At 35.7% G+C, this 23,238-nt stretch overlaps 4 protein-coding genes across 5 annotated transcripts; all 4 read left to right on the plus strand.

Annotated features, from left to right (window-relative positions):
• Positions 1 to 822: 822 nt before the first annotated feature.
• Positions 823 to 4,827, plus strand: LOC129901726 (uncharacterized). Its single transcript, XM_055976979.1, has 8 exons — positions 823 to 880; positions 969 to 1,025; positions 1,332 to 1,459; positions 2,806 to 3,151; positions 3,234 to 3,264; positions 3,939 to 4,001; positions 4,354 to 4,483; positions 4,637 to 4,827. The coding sequence occupies exons 3-8, from the start codon at positions 1,348 to 1,350 to the stop codon at positions 4,651 to 4,653; spliced, it is 699 nt and encodes a 232-aa protein (XP_055832954.1). The 5' UTR covers positions 823 to 880; positions 969 to 1,025; positions 1,332 to 1,347; the 3' UTR covers positions 4,654 to 4,827.
• Positions 4,828 to 6,283: 1,456 nt separating this feature from the next.
• Positions 6,284 to 12,825, plus strand: LOC129898995 (uncharacterized). Of its 2 annotated transcripts, none has more exons than XM_055973732.1 (3): positions 6,284 to 6,517; positions 7,123 to 9,963; positions 10,164 to 12,825. In XM_055973732.1, the coding sequence occupies exons 2-3, from the start codon at positions 9,617 to 9,619 to the stop codon at positions 12,481 to 12,483; spliced, it is 2,667 nt and encodes an 888-aa protein (XP_055829707.1). In that variant the 5' UTR covers positions 6,284 to 6,517; positions 7,123 to 9,616; the 3' UTR covers positions 12,484 to 12,825. The 2 variants fall into 2 exon arrangements, with proteins under 2 accessions (XP_055829707.1, XP_055829706.1); XM_055973731.1 differs by having other exon boundaries at positions 9,608 to 9,963.
• Positions 12,826 to 13,749: 924 nt separating this feature from the next.
• LOC129899123 (F-box protein At3g08750-like) lies at positions 13,750 to 15,845 on the plus strand. The gene is made up of 2 exons (XM_055973944.1): positions 13,750 to 13,854; positions 14,396 to 15,845. Exon 2 carries the CDS (start codon positions 14,418 to 14,420, stop codon positions 15,582 to 15,584), a length of 1,167 nt encoding a protein of 388 aa, XP_055829919.1. The 5' UTR covers positions 13,750 to 13,854; positions 14,396 to 14,417; the 3' UTR covers positions 15,585 to 15,845.
• A 711-nt stretch (positions 15,846 to 16,556) lies between these two features.
• Positions 16,557 to 22,636, plus strand: LOC129899122 (alcohol dehydrogenase-like 6). Its single transcript, XM_055973943.1, has 10 exons — positions 16,557 to 16,869; positions 16,986 to 17,122; positions 17,810 to 17,856; positions 18,450 to 18,772; positions 20,234 to 20,316; positions 20,425 to 20,500; positions 20,583 to 20,644; positions 21,761 to 21,856; positions 21,957 to 22,118; positions 22,232 to 22,636. Exons 1-10 carry the CDS (start codon positions 16,815 to 16,817, stop codon positions 22,373 to 22,375), a joined length of 1,185 nt encoding a protein of 394 aa, XP_055829918.1. The 5' UTR covers positions 16,557 to 16,814; the 3' UTR covers positions 22,376 to 22,636.
• The last annotated feature ends 602 nt before the right edge of the window (positions 22,637 to 23,238 follow it).

Below are 23,238 nucleotides of genomic sequence, written 5' to 3' on the forward strand. Positions count from 1 at the left end.
AAAATAGTTCGAACAACTTACAGCTTCACTGTACCAAAAAACCTAGTAATTGTTGTTTTGTTCAGCAACTTTTCACCATTATTTGACATCGTAATTACTGTTGATCTTCTCTTCAGTTCAGTTTTCGAATGCACCTTTCCACCATTCTCGAAGCAAGGAAAAAGTAAGAAATTTCTCGTTTCATTAATTTGAATTTACCATGTAACAGTACGAGCAAGAGTAGATGTATATGCGCTTATATTGAGAACATATCTGGGGATATCATGTAGTATACTGATTAGGGCGTTAAATATACGAGTTAGGTCAAATTATACAAATTAAGCCAATGAATGAGTTCTGACTTAATTCGTTCAAATTTAGTTGGGTCAATGTGGATTGTGTTGAGATGCAAAATACAATCCTTCCAAACTTGACCCATTTATTATTCTGAACTTCAGCAGCAGGTCATCCTTTGTTGGCTTTGAAGTTCTTTACTGTTATGGGATGATTGCTTCACTTGAGTTATGCACATAATATAATACATGAATGAATTGCTTAAATGTACTGATTATAATATATGAATTACTACTTCATAACAAAAAAGAAAATGAAGGAATTATACGTGGTAATTAATATTCATGATGATGTTATTTGTTCAAAAGAAATTGAGGAAATTTCAGAAATAACAGTAGTTTGAGCTTTGATTATCAATCATAGTGATAATAGTTGGCTAATTATCAAACGTAATTTATAGTTTATTTTAAAAAAAAAAACACACAACTTCAATGTGTCATTTGCTCCCAAATAAGTATCGGAGCAAATTGATACACTAGTACAAACACAATCATACAGCTCCAAGTAGCTAAATGGGGTACACGTGGCTCCTTCAGGAAAAAAAAGAGTAGGATTTTGATTTGAATTTTACATATATTTTTGACCTTTTAAATGTTAAATACCCACGCCAAAATCATTATTCCTTCCTTTCACAGTTTGGAGAAAAGATTTTGAGTAGGAATTCTCACTCGAATTTGGCAAATTGGTTAAAGGTTAGTGATTGCCTTCTTGTTTACTTTTGTGCCGTAGTCGTAGTCTCTCCGCCGGCAGTATAGGCGGCCAACTGACATCACTCTCTCCGGCGAAATCGAGTTGACGGTACATTTTTTGAATTCATGGACTACTAATTATTAACTGAAATAAATACCAAAATTTAGATCAATGTTGAGGTTGTGACTGGTCTACTACTTAATTCCTCATCAATGTATGCAATTTTTTTTCATGAGTATTTGGTGAATATTGATTCAAAATGTAATTATTAGTGGCTAATATTAGCTTAGTGGAGAAAAATGTTGCAGAAGAATTCTACAATCAATGCCCAAACGAAGAGGAAGACCTTGCAAACAGAGTAAAAAAATCACGGAGAATGCTAATCAGGAGAAGCATCAAGTGGATAAGGATGATGATATATTAACCAAGGAGGAAGGTACTATTATTTTCTTGTGAATTTTGTTCAACTTATCATGTGATTAAATATTATGTCAGTAATCTCTGAACTATGCCAAAAAGTAAAAAAAATAATACAAAAAAGAGTATCATGTATCTTTGAAAACAAAATATGCTGCAAGCAGGAAAAAAGATAGCAGTTTCATTTATTTGAGGCACTGAACTTCTGGAGCAGAGAAACTGCCATTTTTCCTGTTTTCCATTTCTGAAGTTATATTCAAAGTGGCGTGTTTCATTCTCCATTTGTGGTAGTGCTTTGCTCGTGTCATGAAAGAAGTGTCTGCAGCTACTTGGTTTCCATTTCTTTCTTGTGCATGCTGCACCAGAAGTTATGAGAACACATTTCCTAAGAAAAGCTAACTGTAGGACTAGGAATATATTTAAGTGTGTTGTTAGGAGACTTTAAAATAAGAAGAATGTGGACTTAAGACCGACTATAGCAAGCTCGTTACTCTAATAGCAAGGAACAGTCCCTTCTCTATTTGCTTGTATCTAGAAACTTGCTTGGGTAAATTTTTATTTCTTTTCTTCTCAGTTTAATGAGATATTGGGGGTTGGAGAGTGGAGTAGAACAACCTTACTATTCACTAATTAATGCATTCACCTAATAATCTTCTTCATCCTACTAAGAGTGAGTTAGATGGAATGAGAGTATTTGGATGCGACTGACTTCATAACAATTAGACCAAACCACTTGTTCTTCCTTAGTTGTGTATGTTATCATCTGATCTGGGTTGTTTTGGCCTTCCTAGGATGTCATAACTAAAATGCAGGACATTGTTAAATATGAAACACATTAGCTTTGGAAGTGATTGGCTTCCTTGTAATTAGACCAACAGCCTTGTTGGAATTTTGAACAGACTTCTCGGAATTAGTAACACTTTTGCTTTGTTTAGCTTGGAAAAATAATCTGAGATAGCTGCCGTTCAAGCATTAGCTTTTAGGCTAGCTTAGTTACCTAATTATTGTTTAATTTAACCTGGTTTTTAGCTTACTGCCCCATACATGCTGAAGTCTAACTATTTTTTTTGATGCAATTTCTCTGAAAATGTAAAACAAGTACCATCTATCTTTTCTATCCCAAAAGATGTATTACCTTTGTATAGCGTACAGATGTCTGGTCCATTCAGAATTAGCCATTCTATTAGCTGTTCTTCTATGTCTGGACGCGTGATAAACGACTGCTGAACTGCTGTAAAGGCACATTTGGTCTAATTTTTTGCTTTATATTTTCTGTCCCTATTTTTTGGATTTGCATAATTTCAGTGTGATTGAATCTCCGAGATTATCTAGGACAACTCAATTATTCTCCCATTCTTTTTCCAGTTGAATGTCAAAGTGCTTCAGTGAGGGCCATTTGTAATTTGGAGATTAAAGACGTACTATCTCTCCTGCGCTTGCTTAGGTCGAAATTAAATGATGAACAGCTGCATATTCCGGTTATGCAATTTTTTAGGGAAAACCTTCCAAACCTGGCCGTTGTTAGGAACGAGGATGGAACTCATGAAGTGAAAAGAAAAGAAGCTGATGGTAATTTAAGCATGGACCAATTTGATGGAAGAAATCTACATGTGTCTTTTCTACGACAGCTGTCCATGGCTTACCCTGATTGCTCCAATGCAATACCATCATTTGGTGGATTTGGATCTTCAAGCAAATCCAGTATCTTTAAGTCTCTCCTCTGGCATCCTTTTCTGAAAATTTATGGTGCTCAAGTTTATTTTCTCTGACTTGCTTTACCTAAATGTTGACAGTGAAAACAAAAACATGCAGATCAAGCTATTCGTATGTAATGCTGTTCATTTACTATTTGCAACAATTTTAGTGGTCAATTGTCATGCCATTGATCTTGCTATTATATTTCAAGTTGCTTTGGTTGCATACACACTTCTGCATTTGATTTATAATTTCTAGCTTTTAACTTGTGGAAGTAAGAAAACTAGTTGGTACATCTGGAAACTTTCTTTTTAATGAATTCCCTCCCCTCAATTTTCTGGTGGAGGTGAGGGGAGGTTAAAGTCATTTGTGGCCTTTGCACTGGCTTATCTCTTGGCTTTTATAGAGATTTTTAGTTGTGGGTCCTTCCTAATTTTTCTTTGATTGATCAGCTGGTGTGACCTTCTGACGTGTGATATATTTTAATGCTTCCGTTCTTTTTTAAGAAAAATAAATAAATGTGGTATCTGGGCCAACTTGTGTGCACCTCGACTAATTACATGGGTAGCTGCTACTTGCTACCTCCTACCAACATAGGTACCATATAACTCTGTCCACCAGAGCTTGGACAGATGGGGACGAAATCACCTAGTGTTTTTACCTCCATTGGGATTTGAACTTGTGACCTCATGGTTCTCAATCCATTTCATTAATTACTAGGTCACAATCACACCCTTGCGCAGTTGAATGCTTTTAATGCTTTCTTCCTTTCTTATTCCTTGTTTGTCATTTTGCATTTGTAGGTTTTAGAGGACCCATTTGACCCTCAGATGTTTGAGCTGCAGGATACTCTACAGACTCCTGGTGTATGTAGCTTAAAATTTCTTTTGCTCAGTTCACATAGTTTACTTTTTGCTGCATCTTTTCATCTGTATTTTTGGCTGAATGCGTCATGAAACATGTATACCCAGAAGCATGAAGCATTGCATTTCTTTTTTTTTTTCCTGCACCTGGAGTGGGTAGTAATTTAGATATGCTATCAGAATTTACTAGCATGTAGTTTTACGGGAACAATGGTACTAACTAATATTAGGACTGCTACATGTTGGATGCTTTCCATGAGGAAAATGTCTGCAAACCTTATAATGAAACCAAGTTGTTGAAATGTTGACTAGTATATGTGCCAGCCTCCATATTCTTACTATTTTGTAATTACAGGTGACTAACCCGTTATCTGTTGGGACGACACCCAAAGCTCTACGGCTTCCTAAGACTGGAGAAGTGCTTCTATCGGTGCATGGCTCTCCTCTTGGTGTTTACAAGGAGGACAACATGGAACCGATACATGGTATGGTTCTCTTCTTGATATTTCAAGGATGGAACTAATTGGAGCGGTGAAAGACATATTTCTCTTATCTCTTTTCAAATTCCTTCCAGCAACATTTTCATTTCACATAGTATTGTATTTGTGTTTCTTATATGGGCTTATTTTGTGCTACAGAGTCACAAGATGCATGAATGACCTGCAGGCAGGATTTTATTAGATTGGGGTAGAAGATATAGTTCCTCATTGTAATCTTTTATAGTAGCTCATTTTAAAGTACATCGACCTTTGCTCTTAGTTGAACTTGGAGGAGGAGTGTTGTAAACAGCCATTTGCATATAAATTTCTTGGCCTCTGATCTTTCTCTTTTACCCTTTTCCCTTTAGTCAAATAAATTTCGTATTCCTGACGTTCACTTTTACTTGTTAGATTTTACTTTTCGAGAATCAAACTATATTGACTTTCATCAACATTTTAAGATGTTTTTTTTTCATATTAATATGAGAAAGATTGTAACTTATAGTATTTTTTATACAGTTTTCAAAATAAAAATTTAAAATATTAAATTTATCTAATTCAATTTAGATTAAAAAATTAGTCAAATTGATTTACGTGACAAGTAGAAGAGTCACGTAGAAGTTAGTCGAGGGAGTATAATAAGTGTCAATTTCGGAGATAAATAAGCCATTAATTATTCTTTATTCAAATTTACCTTGCTCAAATAAATGATGTTTATATAATTTTCTATAATACCCTAAGGCCCACGGGCCGTGAACTTTTTTTTCCGGAGAAGAAGCAATGACAGTATTTGGGGAATAAGCACAAAAGCCTCAACAATTATTAGAAGCGATACCCCCTCATTGTTTTTACTTGTCCAATGTACTAAAAATAAATGTTCAATTTTACTTATTCAATTTGAAAAATCAAGAAAATAATTAATTAGCATTTATACCTATTTTACTCTGATTATAACTAATGAGTACTATTTATTTTTCAAAAAATTAAATTTATTATATTTAAAAAGTGATATAGTAAAATTTGTTATTTTATTAATTACAAATTAACGGAGGGAGTAAATGATAGTTTAGTCAACTACTAACACTTATTATTAATGTTATTGCATTGTTTTTCCAATTATTATGCTAAAATCTCAGGAGATACTTAAAATGAGCCTGAGTGTGTATTATTATTACTGTTAGTACTTCCTTTGTTTCAATTTTATGTGACACTTTTTATTTTTTGAGTGTCAAATAATTTAAGTTTGATCAAAAATTTGTGTATGGGATTTTCAAATTTTTTGAAATGAAATTTATATATTAAGTAAAAATTACTATAAGTCACAATAATTGTCAGTTTAAAATATTTAAAAAAATATATGAAAAATTTACGTTCAAAGATGCACTTGTTTCAGTGTTTGAATCTTGAAATCTGAAAGGTGCCACATAAATTGAGACGGAGGGAGTAGTATTTTTTCTGTCCATTTTTAATTGTTCAATTTGAATTTTGTACGCTCCTTAAAAAATAATTATTGACGTAAGTATTTAATTATAATACTCTTATTAATTATATTTAGTCTTAAAATTTGAAAATAAGTAATTACTGTTAAAATAAAATATTAAAAAACTACTTGTTTCTTTATATACCAAAGTGACAAGTAAAAATAAAATATATTTGCAATATAATTAAAAAATAAAAGTGATTGAAGGGAGTACTGTGTATTAAACTATGAAGGTTGACCTTTTTTTTTCCAAGTGGAAAGTGTACATTTATACTTCCAAGATTGAGAAATGAGTCCTAGCTGGATTTGAGCATCCAAAAGATTCAGTAAATCTATACATCTTGCCCCCCGCTAACTAATTAATTTATACAAATTTCCCCACAAACTAATACTTTTTCCAGAAGACCCCCTCGTCTTTTGTTTTGTTCCATCACCCATTCGCTCTCCCATTTTAGGTGTAATTCAAAAACTACCCCCAATTCTAGGGTTTCTTTCACTTCTCAGTCCCGTCTTCCTTCCTTCTCAATTTCCGTCTCCCTTCTCCTAAATTACAAGTTCAGGTAAGTTTATCGTGTTCTGTTTACTCTATTTTATCTCTTTAATCGGATATATATCTGCAGAAAATTTGCAATATTTTTTTTTGCTTTCTTACATTGTCGGAAGATTTTGCTTGAAGGGAACCAACTTGCTGGGGTGAATTCTGCTTTTGAATTGTTTGCGTTATGTATTTGTATGGATAAAGTTTTAGTCTTGTCCTGTTTTATACGAACTAGACATGATAAGAGCAGTTTTTTTTAATCAGCTGAATGGTGAATACAGTGAAATTAGCTGTAATTTAGTTTTCTTGTAGGTGTATCATGCATCATTCTCAAGCTTCCAACAACTTAAAAGGGAAATGAAAAAAGTATAAAATTGTTATTGAATTACACTTCCTTTTGAGCCGAGGGTCTACCGTAAACAACCTCTCTACCCCACAAGATCTGCATACATCCTACCTTCATGAGACCCCACTAGTAGGACTACACTGGGGTGTTGTTGTTGTTGTTTTTAATGATGATGTTGATTTTGCTTTAAGTTCTATATTGCGACAAGTAAAATTTAAAGAGTTTATATTCTCTATTACATTAAGGGAAGCCCGGTGCACTAAAGCTCCCGCTATGTGCAGGGTCCGAGGAAGAGTCCGACCACAAGGGTCTATTGTACGCAACCTTACCTTGCATTTTTGCTAGAGGCTGTTTCCAAGGCTTGAACCCGTGACCTACTGGTCACATTCTCTATTACATATACTTCAAAAAAGAACAGAAAGTAAATGTTCTAAGATATTGTCGACTCACGATAATTTTGTAAGCTTGCCCTTTTTTCAAATCTAATATTCCCTCTAAAGGAGCTAAAAAATTAAACCATACATAGCTTTCCACTATTCATTCATCATGCTTATGTTGGTGAGCAAGATTTGAACTTTGTTAATTAGGTTACCCCTCTAAACTCTTCTGTGCAGTTATGTGAGAAGCATATTTCTCTAGATACGGAGTAAAGGAGATATAGGAAGAATGTAAGATTATGATTTTGTGAAACTGTTTTTATTAGAATTCCTCTAAGGTTCTGCTTGATACTTAACACCCAGATCTACTTATATATATATATATATATATATATTTTAATTAGTTTCTACAAGGAGTGCCCACATGCCAATTTCGACTCAATCTACTAGCCTTCCTATCGGGCGCCAATAAAAGAGAAAGTTTTCGCACGGGCTCATCATCTAATGTAGAACCGATGCAAGAGGAAGAGTCGGGAATTGATAGCTTTCAAGAACCAATGGAAAGGAAAGCTTTCAATCTACTGATGGGCCTTATCGCTAAAGAAGGGGGAGCCTATTGAAGTTTTCAAAAAGGGAATTGGGAATCATCCTAGTACACTAGAAAAAAAAATCAGAATATCCTAGAATACCTCGTGTCCGGGCTCCAAAAAAATTTCAAACATTTCTTTTCAGCTTTCACTGATTGAGTCACTCAAGGTTTCCACCAAATTTGTTTGGCAATTAAGTACTTATTAAGGACCCGTTTGACCATAAAAAAATATTCACTTTTTTAAGGAATAATTTTCACTTTATTTGAACTTCAGAATCATAGTTGATGATAACATCACTGTGCCTATCTTTATTATAGAACCGTATGTGAGACTTTCACCTCATACGGCTTCTCAAAGGTCACAAATAAATCTAAGGGTCCTTTCCTATTCTTTATCTTTGTCAGATAGAGTCAAAGTCTATCCTAAGGTCCCAAATAAGACCAATGGAATTCTATCTGCTATATTTAAAATTAATAAATACGTGCTTCTGAATTGATTTCATCTTTTAAGAATTTTAATCTATGTTTCTCGGACTTCAAAAATTTCGACTGGTGCGGGTCGTATTCTCCAAAAGTAGTGCATTTTTGGAGAATCTGACATCGGTGCGGCAACATTTTTGGAGAGTCTGAGCAACATAGATTTTAATTTTGCTTTGTTGATTAATAACCTTATCATTAAGCAAAATAAATGAAATGCACTTTATAGCAATATCACATATACATGAAACCTCGAGTTTTCAATTAAGAAAAAAGTTAGAGAGTCCATTAGTTAATGAATCATGAATTTTTTTTGTCTCTCTGATTAGACATAGAAAAATTTCACCAATGTTTGTGTTACTCAAGCCGACATTCTCGCTTCCGCTTCGTCCACCACCGCTCACGCTTCTCTCTAAAGTAGAACGCTCCCCTACCGGTGTATTTTTACATCCCATCGCTAAGCCCCGTTCATCTTCGGCTCAAAAGCGCTTTGACCATGAAAATTCCAAATCCAACTTGAAGTTGTATTTCAAATTTGAAAAACAACTTATCACCTGTTTTCCAACTCACTTTTCACTTTTGAAGTTGTATTTAAGTACATCCCAGTATAAACATTTTTCAAATATTTTTTGCAACAAGTATAACCAAACACAACTATATCTTCAACTCCATTTTCATAAATTCCAAATAATGTGAAAAATGTTTGGAATCTTTGGCCAAATACCTACCAAGAGTTTCTTCTGTATTTTTAGTGTTCAGTTACTAGGTGGTCGAGCATTGTCTAGTTCCCTAATCAGGATTGTATTTATTACTTTGTACTATCTTATATTTTTCTTAGTTTTAGTATTACTTGTTATTTCCTTTTCTTTAGTTTTCGTATTATTCGTTGCTTCCATTTGTTCTCTTTTAATTATTTTCCGCATGACTTATTCGCTATTTTATTTGCTTTACATACTTGCTTTTTGATACTTGAGCCGAGGGTCTATCGGAAACAACCTCTCTATCTTCACAAGGTAGGGGTAAGTTTGCTTACACATCATCCTCCCCGGATCCCACTTGTGGAATTACATTGGGTATGCTGTTGTCATTTGGATAAAGAGATGATGAGCAATATGTCTGCAGACCTACTTTAGTTGTATGCTTGCAAATTCAGATGAGTTGAGTTCCTCATATGAGTGCTGATGCATCATATTCTCTAGAATCATCCTTCTTACATGGCATCTCACACGATGAACGAAATAAGATAACTTTACTAGAGGAACATCGACACTGGTCATTTTTAAGTTTTTCTTTTCCTGACTTGTTTCCTATTGGCCTTTGAAGATTTATGCCATGGTGAAGGGAAAGCTTATTTTAATTTGTCAGTCTGGTGGTGAATTTGTGAATGATGCCGATGGAAACTTGTCATATAAGGGAGGAGAGGCAAATGCCATCAATATAAATCAAGATACTCCATATGATGATCTCAAGATAAAATTGGCAGAGATGTGTAATCTGGAGCTTACGACAGTGTCAATTAAGTATTTTCTTCCAAGAAATAGGAAAACTCTTATTAATTTAAGGAGTGAAAAGGACTTCAAAAGAATGGTTGAGTTTCATGCTAATTCTGTTACAGCTGAGATTTTTGTCAGCGGGAAGGAAGGTTTTGATCACAATGCATTGAACACGTACACTGAGAGGTATTAACATTACCATGTTTTAATTATGTATATACATTAGTAATGCTTATTGATAAATGTGATTTGGTGACACGGGCCTATTGCCAGCCACTCTATATTACAGCTAAAGCAAATTGGTTAGTCATTGGCACATCACTTGTACTGTAGTATATATATATATTTGACATTCTGCTTTGTATTTCAATCAACTTCACTTGCAGGACAATTGGCTTAAAACTGGCTGAGAACGTAAATCATCATCGCACACCTGCAGGTGCTGCTGATTCTGGTGGTCTGAGTACAACACCTTCTAAGGCTACCCCACTAAGGACTGTTCGAACAGCTGCTGTCTCTCCTCTAACTATTCAAAGCGATTGTCTGGTCGATGTACATATCAGCTGCCAGGAACCTGCTATTAATACAGCAGCTGAAAGCCCCAGTCAAGCCACTACTTCGTCAAACCCTTCTTCTGGCCATGTTGCTGAGGATGATTCTGACTATGCTCCACGTTCACGTGCTGCTGTTAGTAGTACTGCCCAGAACCCAATTAGCTTTGACTATGATGCTACCCCTGCTGATACCGTGAAGAAGCGCAGGCGCACTGCTTCCTGGAAAATTGGTGCCAATGGTCCAACCATTGTTGTGACCGATAATGATTCTAAGGAGAAATCGCAAAAGAAGAAGAGTCGAAGTTCAACTGGTGTAATGGTGGGAAATGACATGGTGGAGGATGAAGATGGTGTTCAATTACCTGATAATTTTGACAGTTCCTCTCCAATTACTTTGCGTGATGAAGATCTGCCAGAGAAGCTAGTTGCCACTTGGAAAGAAGGTATTACTGGTGTTGGTCAGGATTTTAAGAGTGTGAAAGAGTTCCGGGCTGCACTGCAAAAGTATGCTGTTGCTCATCGCTTTGTCTACAAGTTGAAGAAAAATGATGCTGCCCGTGTAAGTGGCAGGTGTGTGGTAGAGGGTTGTTCTTGGAAAATTCATGCATCTAGGGTCCCTGATGCTCAAACATTTAGGATCAGAAAGTATAATGATTTGCATACATGTGAAGGCAAATCCTGGAAGTCTTCTCATCGTACAAGGAATTGGTTGGTAAGTATCATCAAGGAAAGGTTACGAGATTCTCCAAATGACAAACCCAGGGAAATCGCTAAAAGCATTTTGCGTGACTTTGGGATTAAATTGAGATATTCTCAAGTATGGCGAGGGATGGAAGATGCGAAGGCGCAACTTCAAGGTTCGTACACAAAGTCATATAACAGGTTGCCTTGGTTCTGCGAAAAGGTAGTAACTACTAATCCTGGAACTGTTGTTAAGCTTGTGCTAGATAATGAAAAAAGACTTCAGCGTTTCTTTTTCTCACTTCATGCCTCAATACATGGTTTCAAGCACGGTTGCCGACCCCTTATTTTCCTTGAATCTACATCTCTAAGATCAAAGCACAAGGAGACTCTTATGACAGCAACTGCAGTTGATGCAGATGATTGTTTCTTTCCGGTTGCTTTTGCAGTAATAGATATTGAAAATGATGATAGTTGGCGTTGGTTTTTGGAGCAACTAAAATCTGCATTATCAACTTCTCATTCTATAACTTTTATTTCAGATCGAGAGAAGAATTTAAAGAATACTGTGCTTGAGGTGTTCGAGAATTCTTTTCATGGCTATTCCATTTTTCATCTTTTGGAAAGCTTCAAGAGAAATATGAAGGGTCCATTCCATGGTGATGGGAGGGCTGTTTTACCTGAAATTTTACTTGCTGCAGCTCATGCTGTCCGACTTAGTGGTTTTAAAAGTTCGACTGAGCAAATTAAACAGATTTGTTCACACGCATATGATTGGTTGAACCAGATTGAGCCGGAGTGCTGGACGAGTTTGTCATTTAAGGGTCAGCACTATAATTATATCACAGAGAATATTGCAGAACCGTACTCCAAGCTGATTGATGATTCTCGAGGATCAACAATAATGCAAAAGATAGAAGCCTTAATATGTATGCTTGGTGATCTAATAGATCATCGTAAATTGGAGTCAAGTAATTGGTCCACCAAACTTACTCCATCAAAAGAGAGAAAGATACAGAAAGAAGCTGCTAAGGCCCATGGTCTAAAAGTTCTAATCTCTTCTGATGTCTTATTTGAAGTTCATGATGAGATGACTCACGTTGTGAATACTGAAAACCGTGAGTGCACGTGCTTGGAGTGGAAACAAAGTGGGCTGCCTTGCTGCCACGCAGTGGCTGTGTTCAACTCTATTGGTAAATGTGTGTATGATTACTGCTCGAGTTACTTCATGGTTGAAAGTTACCATTTTACATATTCTGCATCTGTAAACCCGATACCTGGGATTGGAACACCAGTTGAAGAAGATGGCGAGCCAGATACTGCGGATGTGCTACCCCCTTGCCCTCCAGATTCGCCGATAGAGGAAAAACCAGAGGAGACCAAAACTGTAGACCCAGATAAGAGGACAGTAACTTGCAGCAAGTGCAAGGAACCAGGACATAATAAAGCTTCATGCAAGGCCACCTTATAGGCCCTTTGCTCCCCCTTGTTTGCATCTTGTACAGCTCGTATAGTTACATGGTAGTGACTTGTGATGTATTGCTCATCGTTGTGCTCTGCATTTCTACAGTAACATTATTGATTTATTTCCATTTGGAAAACCATAATCTGGGTTTTGAACTCAGAAAGCAAGGTGTAAGATGATGGTAATATTCTTAGTATCAAAAGGGTAGGAAGCTGTTCTCGTAGCTTGTCTGTTGCGAAAATGTTTTTTATATTCAGATGATCAATTTGTGAAATGTTACTTGGCATGTGATAAACTCTCATTTTACTAGAAGTGAGTGAATAATGATGATTTCTTGGATTGGACGAACGTTTTCTTGGTATTGCTTTGCTCCATTCTCACGAGCCAAATAAAATCCATCTTTCTAGTGGTGTTGTAAAATTTCCTTCTTCATTTCTATTTCTTGCTTCTTTTTTTGATACGTGACTTTCCAGTCAAACTAGTCTAGATTTGAGTTAGGTAGATTTGAACTCGATAATTCTAATTAAGGATGGAAGAATCTCATTCATCTTGGGACATCCATAATTGGATGGTCGGAAAATCTTATTTAAGTGCACTTTTATGTTTACAAGTTAACATCAATGGGAAAATTTTGTTGCAATTCTTTATATTTTTTTCTTGAAAAATTTGGAAAATATTTTTTTGGACTTGGTCGAGTGACAAGAGATGTAAGGGGTGGCAATTGGGCGGGTTGGGTTAAGTTTGGACTGATCATAATGGGTTAAGACAACAATTGGGTTAAGACCCAACCCAACTCAAATTACTTTGGGTCAAAATGGTTAGGTAGTGGGTTATATACGGGGTCAAGACCCAACCAAACTCAATTTTTACTAAGCTTAATTGTTTTATTTGTTCTTTTAAACTATTTTAGTACCTATCATATTTAATTGTTCTTTTAAATTATATTTTTCTTTATTATGGCTATATATAATATATCAAATTGAAAAAAATAATTTTTTAAAATTATTTTAACAAGATTTCTCATTAACCCATTCGGGTTACATATCAATCCAATTTTTTATGAATTGAAATGTGTTGAATTGAAATGGGTTGAGCTAATGAATGACCGGGTCAATAACCAACCCAAACTTAAATGTGTTTTAGATTAAGCGGATTGAGTTTGATTTTGCCACCTTAAAAGATGAAAACGTTAACATCATTGAAACCAAAACTGAACACTCGCCTCACTTTATCGATGGGTTTCGCGAAATAATAATAAAGGAAATACTAATGAATGGTAAAAGTCATATTCAGTATTTATGCGTCAACCCAAATCTAATCTGAGTATTTATACAACGTTTTTGCCTCTTCTTCTCTTCTGGATACTCAGCTTACAAGGTAAGATTTCAATTTCTCTTCAATTTTCTCTAATTGGCTGATAATATAGGGTTTTGTTTCTTTTCAATTTAAACTCTTATGGGTTCTACTTTTATTGTTTTTTTTTGGATATGTGATATGCAATAATGATTTGAAATCATGACTTCATGTTTACCAGCCACACTTTATCTAACCAAATCAAACACAATTTATTGAAACTTTATCTAATATTTACCCATAAAATCTATACTTTGTGACCAAATCTGTTCTAATAATGATGTTTTGACCATTCTTTGCATTTTTCAATTGCTAGGATTATTTGAAAGTTGTGCCAAGTTAAACCAATTCCAAGTTAGTCAAAATTGATGTGTATTTACCTGCAAAGTTGCTGTATATGCTAAGTTGTGATGTAGACGAATTATTGGTTGGATAATGAAATGGAAAGACTTCGAATCTTTTAAGAACTGTGGGAAAATTGTAGCCTTTTATGAATTTCGTTTTTTTTTTTTTTTTTTGTATTTTTAGTTAAACCTCAATTTTTTCTTGACATTTTGTTTCCCAGGAAATAAACTGGGAAAACCATTATGGTTAGTAGACGTCATTTACCAGAAGATGTATTAATGGATGTTCTATTGAGGTTGCCAGTGGAATCACTTCTGCGTTTCAAATGTCTGTGCAAACATTGGTATGCTCTCATCACAAGTCCGAGTTTTGTAGAAGTGCATTTTAGTCACAAGCGCAATCATGCCCGTCTCCTCATTTGTAACTTAACAATATCGGATAAATCAATGAACATTGCTTCTTCCTTGCTCCCCGCCAAAATAGTTCAAGGTGTTTCCCCTGTACAAAAAATTGTCCATCAGCTTCAGAGGGTCACTGATTTCATGTCCATTATTGGCCCAGTTGATGGCCTATTCTTGGTGGAAAACGCAGCGATTTTTGATGAAGATGATGTTAGCTTGGCTCTGTGGAATCCTTCCACCAGAGAGTTCTGGCCTCTGCCCCCTGTGTCCTTTGAGCCTCAGCCATTCAAAGATCATGATAATCAGTTTGCATTGGGGTTTGACCTGTTGACTCGAGATTATAAGGTTCTATGGATTCGAACATTTTGGGATGGCTGGGGACTGGGCGTGTCCCCTAATTGCGTTGTCAGTATCTATTCCTTAGGCAACAACTCGTGGAAGAACCTGAGACCTGATTTCCCTTACTGTTGTAACTTACACGAGCAAATCGGTGCTACATATCTCAACGGGGTATATTATTGGCTCTCTGGGCGTCTAGACAATATCTTCCGCATATGCTCGTTTGACATGGGCAGTGAACAGTTTGGGGAGATACAAGGCCCAGATATTCCAAAGGCACAGTGGGGAAAGCTCATGTTGCGTGGTGAGTCACTTGCTATGTTAGTTGCTGACAACCCTGGAATACCAATGATATCCATATATGATGTGTGGGTAATGAACCAAGAGGTTAGTTGGACCAAAGTTCTTCGTGTTCAACCTCAAATAGTTGCTCATTGGCCTCGTAACATCTGGGAGGATGATAAGATGATTTTCGAAATCACAGAAACTTCACAGCTGGTGCTATATGACCCCACAACAAGACAAGTTATAGATCTTGGATTTCAGCTGGACCTAATCATGGGTCGCTCTTGGGTTTTCAATTACAAGGAGAGCCTAGTTCAAATAAATAGAATAAATGACAGCCAGGGCAAGGATAATGTTGTCTTGCAAATTGAACAATCTTATTAGTTCAGTTAGTAGGTTGGTTACTTGAACTTTCACGTTGTTGGTGAGGGTTTGATTCACCACCTTGGAATCCTCTCTCCTATTTCCTCTTCTCCTACCCTGATATTTTTTTTAAATAAACACTTCTTCAATATCATACCAATAGATTGGAGGCCTCTGCTGACTGTTAGAGGTGCAGACTATTCGGATTAATAGGTCTGGTACAGTGGATGGTTGGTTATTGTTATCTATTTAAACATCAATATGAATTACTTTTTGGTTTTACCGTTTGTTTGACCATTATTTGGTCATCAATATGATTTAAAGGTATATACGAGTTTATCTGTTTTGAATATGTACATGAATTTGCCATGTTCTTCCTATGTTAATATAGAGGCACTTGGCGGCTAAGTGTAGTTAACTGCTTAAGTTGTATTATTACAATGAAAATCATTACACTAAACCAAGCATGTTGGGTCCATTTAGTAGTTATATTTTCTTGCCTTTAATCCTTCTCAAGACAACATTATTGTAGCTTGTCATTTGAAGCAAGTATACTACTACTATTTTCTTGTATTGTCAGTACAAACAAAAGGTGTACGAATCTCACATTGACTTTTTATTACTGTAATTTTTGTGCCAATTAATATTTATATAGGGGTGTGGACTTAGTCTTCATTAATTTTTATCCAAAAAAATTCAAGACTCAAGTCAAATAGTGCACTTGGGAGTAGGGGATACCAGGACATGGAGAGACCATATAGTTGTTACCAACCAACTCAAAGTACCTAACAACGCAGCCTTTACCTACCCACCCAACTACTTATAATCATAACGTTATGTACTTGCATATTAGATGACAAAGAAAATTGTATTAGAATGATATTATTACTCCCTTCATTTCATGTGTCATCTTTTTTTTTTTTTTTAGTTCATCTCAAAAAAATTAAATGTAGAACACGTCTGTACTCAGCTACAAAATTTATTTTGTACACGGCCGAGGGTTCTGTTTTTCTCTTAATGGGAGTTTTGGGTATTGCTTTATATGGTTCTAATGAACCAACATTAAAGTAATACTTTGATTTTTTCTCACTCAAATTAAAAATATGGTAAGAAAATAAGACAACAGTACTCCCCCTGCTTTCACATCTACTCTTCTATTCTACAAAAAACTAAAGTTCCTTCCTTTTCCCACTGCATCACCAAAATCCTTCCTTTATTTGATTTGAGTACAAGTTGGGAGATTTAAAGAAAATGTCCCTTACTGATTCAGTGCAAAACAAACAGCCTGGTGTCATCACCTGCAAAGGTTGCGACTTTGAATACCCTTTATTTACCTTTTCACTTTCTTCTTCTTTCTTTATCAAGAATTTGATTTTGAATGAAACCCATTTAATTTTTCTTGTGTGTATCCATTCTATTTAGCTGCTGTGGTATGGGGAACAGGAGAACCAATGGTGATAGAGGAAGTGGAATTAAGTCCACCTCAGCCAATGGAGATTCGTGTTAAGGTTGTCTGTTCTTCTCTCTGTCGCAGCGATGTCAATGCTTGGTTGTCACAGGTTTGATCTTTACTTCATCTCAAATTTTCCTTTTTGGGTTGAAAATTTTCCCCAATAGGTCAACTATCTGTGTCAATTTTAGGATTGCATATACTAGGTGTCACTTAAATGTCAAAAAAAAGATGCTTGGATTGGAACTGTGTTAACCTGCTGTTTCATGTACATAGAAGGAAATTATGCCTATTGAAGTTTTAAAAGTTGCTGATCATAATAATGAGGAACCATTTCTATAAATATAATATTGGGTGCTCAACGCGGGGAGTCTTGGTTGTACTCAAGTTGAGGGTCTTCCGGAAACAACCTCTCTACCTCATCGAGGTGGTGGTGAGTTATGTGTACACTCTACCCTCCCCAGATCCCCATTGGACCTACTGGAGATGGACTGCTTTCTTAGAGATATAGTGAGGGCTTTAGCTTAAAAACTAGCAAGCTTTATAAGATTGCAGTTTCATCTGACTCTCCTTTGGGTTTTCCAAAGTAAAATCCTGAAGTTTTAGGGGGTGGAGGGTAGATGAGGGCATATAAAACAGTACAAAAGGCTCAATCTTGGCCCCTATTTTCTCTTTATCTAGTTTTCCCCCCCTCATTTTGGCAAGTTTTATTGTTCTTTTCAGAGGAATCTACAAGAATTAGTTTCTTATCCTGCAAATATTCATGCCCATTTATGAAATTCTTCTCATTTTCCAGGCTCAGGCTTCTATATATCCTCGGATATTTGGTCACGAAGCATCAGGGTCAGTTTTATCACTCTTCCTTCTACTTGAACGATAATGCTTCTTGTGTGAAGTTTAAGCATGTATCTTGCTTCTGATAAGAAGTCATTAAATGCATACTCAAAATTTTAAGAGATGATTCATAGTTTTGATACGTCTTGAGGTGATGCTTCTCCCCAAGGGACTAATGGTCACGTTGTAAGAAAGTACAAATGTTATTCTGTGTTGGATTTCTGAATTTGTCAAGCATGTAATGGTTTCATGTCCACGAGGTGGTGGTAAGGTCTGCGTACATTCTACCCTTCCCAGACCTCACTTGTGGGATTTTACTGGATATGTTGTTGTTGTTGTTGTAATGGTTTCATCTCTCGCATGATGTATAATGGTTTCATCACCCAAAGTGTCTTAGTTGACTTACTCATCTGATGCTCTGTCCATAAGAAAAACATTCCATCACAGACTGTGGCATCACTTAGTGTACCCCATAGAGTATAATGAACATACTGCAAACTTCTGCTGTCACCTTGGAATGCAACATACATAGGTTACGGATTCAATATTTTTTCATTTCAAAAACAGAGAATCAAGTTTCATTCTTGTTACTAATTTTGCAGGATTGTTGAGAGTGTTGGGAAAGGAGTGACTGAATTTGTAGAAGGAGACCATGTGCTTACCTTATTTACTGGGGAATGCATGAGTTGCAGACACTGTACCTCAAGCAAAAGCAACATTTGCCAAGTTCTTGGATTGAAACGAGATGGTGTTATGCATGGTGATCAAATGACGCGGTTCTCTATAAAAGGGAAGCCAGTTTATCATTATTGTGCTGTTTCAAGTTTTAGTGAATACACAGTTGTACACTCTGGTTGTGCGGTCAAGGTTAGTCCGATTGCGCCTTTGGATAAAATCTGCCTCCTTAGTTGTGGAGCGGCAGCAGGTAATTTGTGGAATGCTGTTCAATTCAATCATGGCTGATCTTTTATACTACTCTACTACTATTAATATTCTTTTGCTGTTAATGACTCTTGACCCGATGATGGAATTTGGCTACTCTTTCTTATGGAAATGGTTTTCTCAATTCCTCGTCATACATGTATGGCTTTACTTAATGGCGGAACCCATCTGTGGCCCCCTAAAGTTGGCACCAACTTTCACTTAGACACCTCAACTAAGCTTTGTTCATTTTAGACACCTCAAGTAAGGTCCCGATGTGTCGTTTTGACACTTTTTTTACAATCACCCAAATATCTAAGGTGTGTGTAATACACTCGCCGATGATGTGTCAAAGTGGCGAATTAAACGAAGATAGTGGCGGAAAAACTCCTTCTTTTTTTTTGGAAAAGCTTACCTTTTTTTTCTTTTATTGACACTTGGCACTATGTAACTAAATTTTTATATATTATTGAAAATAATAATTTCTTAATTGAAAAAGAAAAAGCAACCCAACCCCCAGGTCGTCATCTTCTTCATTTCTCTATTTCTCTGTACCTCTCTCTTTTTTTTTGGTTCTTTGCTATTTTATTTATTTTTATTGTTTACAAATGCAAAAGAAAAGATTCATGAATCAACTTCTTCTTTTCCTACCATACTGGACTGCTTGCCATCATCGGACCAACCTGCCATCACCATTTCTATTAATATAATTTATTATTAAAATAAAAAATATTTTTCGTTCATAATTTTTATTTAGCACTTGGATCTTTAATTTTTTTTATATATAATTTATTATTATAAAAAAAAAAGTGAGCTCGTAGTAGCAATGAGGTTGGAGATGATGATAACGGGTAGAACGGAATTATATCTAATACAATTCAACTTTATATTTGGTATCATCAAATCTATTTCATCATGGATAAAAAATGATAGTTAGAAAATGGAGAAGAAGAAGAACAAGAATTTTTTAAAAAAAAACGCTCTTCACGCGCTCAAAATGGGTGCAGAACACGCAAAGTGCTAAGTTAGCACAAAGTGTCAAAACGACACATCAAGACCTTACTTGAGGTGTCTAAAATGAACAAAGCTTAGTTGAAGTGTCTAAGTGAAAGTTGGTGCCAACTTTAGGGGGTCACTGATGGGTTCCTCCTTACTTAATTGTAGATGCTAAACCCATTCACATGGAAGATAATTTTTTTGAGCTGAAAGACAACTAGTATTCTAGCTTACTTTTGTTTGATCAAGACTCAAGAGTATTCTAGCTGACTTGATGGCATCGTTGACAGTCTATTGTATGAAATGTTTTTTTTCAAATGGTTAAATCCTCGTTCAGCTTTTAGATGTTATGTTCATTCTTAACGTATTTATCTCTGTATAGCTTAGCAATCCATAGTGCTAACTTGTTATTCAGAACATTCCAAATGAAGCAATTTTGGGGCCCTCATAATTGATATGCAATTATCAGGTCTGGGTGCGGCTTGGAAGGTTGCAAATATCTCTGAAGGATCAAAAGTGGTCATTTTTGGTCTTGGGACTGTAGGCCTTTCTGTAAGTACATTCATCCAAGCTGAAGAGTTAGCATAATATGGGATTACTGTTTTCCTGGAAAACCTGGACAATGATAAATAATAAAATGCTTAGATATTGTGTTAATAGGTTGCACAAGGTGCTAAAATGCGGGGAGCATCCCAGATTATTGGTGTGGATATGATGCAAGAGAAATGCGAAAAAGGTATCACATGACAGACCTTTTACAACAGTTAGAAAGTTGAAAAGTTTCCCTAGATTATTGATGTTCTTCCCTAACTGTGCAGCAAAGGCTTTTGGAATAACGGACTTTTTGAACCCAAACGATACTGATGAACCCATTCCACAGGTGTTTTACTTTTCATGAAGTATACAACAAAAGCTTGTAAATTAGTTTCTTTCTTTCTCCAGCTAATCAGTCACGAGCGGTACAGTCATGTTAGCTGTCTAAAACAACATGGAAGCATTACAACAACAATTATGACATCTCTATATCACACTAGTTAGGCTGACAATATGAATTTTCAATATCCATTTTTCTATATTTGGATATGTTTCATTGAAATACGCAATGATTTGTGGATTTTCTAATGCTAGAAGTTTTCTGCATTTTCTAATTTCTTTATGGTGCAAATCTCTAAACAAATTAAAAAGACTTTTAGCAAATACTAGATCTAATGTAAGTTTACCAATGTGATTAATCTCTAATCCAACTAGTTGGTATTGCCTATATGGGTCGCTTCCTTTATGTTAAGTGTTTCATGAAGACTACATTTGAGTGGTTGTCGGTCTATAAAGACAATTTCCTTCTAGGTGGTTTTAGGTCTGCTTGACGAGAAGAGAGAAAGTAGTTCCATTATCAAGTGCAAGGCGCCTCTCTCAAACCCAAAACGACCTAGAGATCATACTTACAAACTGGTACATTGGAGGTCTACATAGTACGTGATCAGATCGTCCCAGGCGACCTTTTCTTATTTTGTCCTGCTACTTGCACATTCACCACATGTGATAATTTTTGTCTTGTCAATTTTGTATGACCACATATCTATATAAACATTCCCTCTGTACAACACTCATTTTATGGAGGGTTGGCCATTAGAGAGCCCAGATTCGCTCTTCTATAATTTGCTGGTCTTACAGGATGGTCTGTAGAACTTGTCTCTCACTTTGATAAGTATCTTCACATTGCATAACACTTCTGTAGTAATCCTCAATTTCAGCATCATATTTTGATCTAATGTTTTATATCTTCGTCTATTGAACAATTCTCTTAAACCATTGAGCTTATATTTGAATTGTCTTAATTTATGCACTGCAGTTCCGTCTAACCTGACGTCAATTTCGTTCTTCTTATACGGGATAAATTTGCAGTTTACTTTGTTAATAGCATACAAAATGGGCTAGTTCTATTCATGCTCAGGTTATGTGTTTCCTTTCATAAACTCCGAATACTTTTTCACTCCAGATTATATATCGCCTAACTGGTGGAGGTGCAGACTATGCATTTGAATGTATTGGAGATACAGGAATGGTTACCACTGCTTTGCAGTCTTGTTGTGATGTAAGTATTAAAACCTCATTTCGTGTACTCTTCGGTATTCTCACAGACTACATTTCTCTCTTTTTACCACCAATTTTCTATCGTCTCCTATTTGTTTTAGGGATGGGGCTTGACTGTCACACTTGGAGTACCCAAGCTGAAGCCGGAGGTAACAGCTCATTTTGGACTTCTTCTTAACGGTAGAACATTGACAGGATCCCTATTTGGAGGATGGAAGCCAAAGTCTGAAATTCCGTCATTAGTTGAAATGTACCTAAAGAAGGTAGATTGTTACACTGTTTTTACAACTTGATGAAACCTTAAAAGGTTGCGTTCATTTACTCCATACGACTTTCAACATTTGAATATTAAGCCATTGTGAGGCTTTGCTTGCAGGAAATCGAGTTAGATGACTTGATCACTCATAATCTGCCCTTTGAGGACATAAACACAGCTTTCGATCTGATGAAAAATGGGACTTGTCTGCGCTGCGTCATACACATGCCTAAAATAGAAGGGTTTCCAATGGCTGGCAACTAGTTGAAATTATTTCATGCTTTCTGTTGCCCCTAAGTGGAAATTGCCAATCACAGTGAACTACCAGAAATTTTGATGTAGCGTATGAAATCATTTCCTACCTTCTGTTGTTTTTTTAGAGGACAATTTGATATATCAAAATGCATTAACTGGTGAGAATTTAGATGCAATTATATGGTCTCGGCCATATATTAAAACACCTCTTTTTGTGTTCATAAAAGTGGATTTTTTGCTATTGAGAATTTATTTCATTATAAGGAAGAACTTCGGATGAACAACTTTAGAGTGATTGATGTGTCTACAAGAACTGCCAAACACACGAAAGAAGTCTGCAAATGTAATGCTTAAGGATACAAAAAAAGGACGTGTGAAGTAAGTGATGTTGTAGCAAATCTTAAGGGGTGTTTTACGGTTTGGTTATGAATCAGTCCAAATCTAAAAACGAATCAAATCGATTAAATAAATTGACTTTATTTGATTTGGTTCTAAGTTTTACAAAACTGATAATATTCGGTTTGATTTGATTTGGTTTTATTAAACACAAACAACAACAAAGACAATATATCTAGTGAAATTCCACAAAATAGTGTCTGAGAAGAGTTGAATGTACACAGATTTTACCATTACCTTGTGAAGGTAGGAAAGTTGTTTTCGAAAGATGCTCGGGTCAAGTGCAACAAATCTTGGTACAAAAAAAATAGAGACAATGACGAAAATATAGCAAGTAACAACGAAATAGTGTGATAATCGAAATATTAAAACAAGGACTACGATAATACTAGTATAACGGCAATGACAAATACCAACCACCCTAAGCAAGACAACACTACACTACCTACTAACCTCTACCCTAATACATGTCCCCA

Source organism: Solanum dulcamara, chromosome 8 (assembly GCF_947179165.1).
Source record: "Solanum dulcamara chromosome 8, daSolDulc1.2, whole genome shotgun sequence".
Lineage (NCBI taxonomy): Eukaryota > Viridiplantae > Streptophyta > Magnoliopsida > Solanales > Solanaceae > Solanum > Solanum dulcamara.

Excerpts from the sequence above, each read along its gene's own strand:
- LOC129901726 (XM_055976979.1), top strand. The coding sequence starts at position 1,348 with ATGCCCAAACGAAGAGGAAGACCTTGCAAACAGAGTAAAAAAATCACG. Across the intron at positions 1,460-2,805 it reads TATATTAACCAAGGAGGAAG|TTGAATGTCAAAGTGCTTCA; the intron begins GTACTATTATTT and ends TTCTTTTTCCAG. Across the intron at positions 4,002-4,353 it reads ATACTCTACAGACTCCTGGT|GTGACTAACCCGTTATCTGT; the intron begins GTATGTAGCTTA and ends TTGTAATTACAG.
- LOC129898995 (XM_055973732.1), top strand. The coding sequence starts at position 9,617 with ATGGTGAAGGGAAAGCTTATTTTAATTTGTCAGTCTGGTGGTGAATTT. Across the intron at positions 9,964-10,163 it reads TTGAACACGTACACTGAGAG|GACAATTGGCTTAAAACTGG; the intron begins GTATTAACATTA and ends CTTCACTTGCAG.
- LOC129899123 (XM_055973944.1), top strand. The coding sequence starts at position 14,418 with ATGGTTAGTAGACGTCATTTACCAGAAGATGTATTAATGGATGTTCTA.
- LOC129899122 (XM_055973943.1), top strand. The coding sequence starts at position 16,815 with ATGTCCCTTACTGATTCAGTGCAAAACAAACAGCCTGGTGTCATCACC. Across the intron at positions 18,773-20,233 it reads TAGTTGTGGAGCGGCAGCAG|GTCTGGGTGCGGCTTGGAAG; the intron begins GTAATTTGTGGA and ends TGCAATTATCAG. Across the intron at positions 21,857-21,956 it reads CTTTGCAGTCTTGTTGTGAT|GGATGGGGCTTGACTGTCAC; the intron begins GTAAGTATTAAA and ends TATTTGTTTTAG.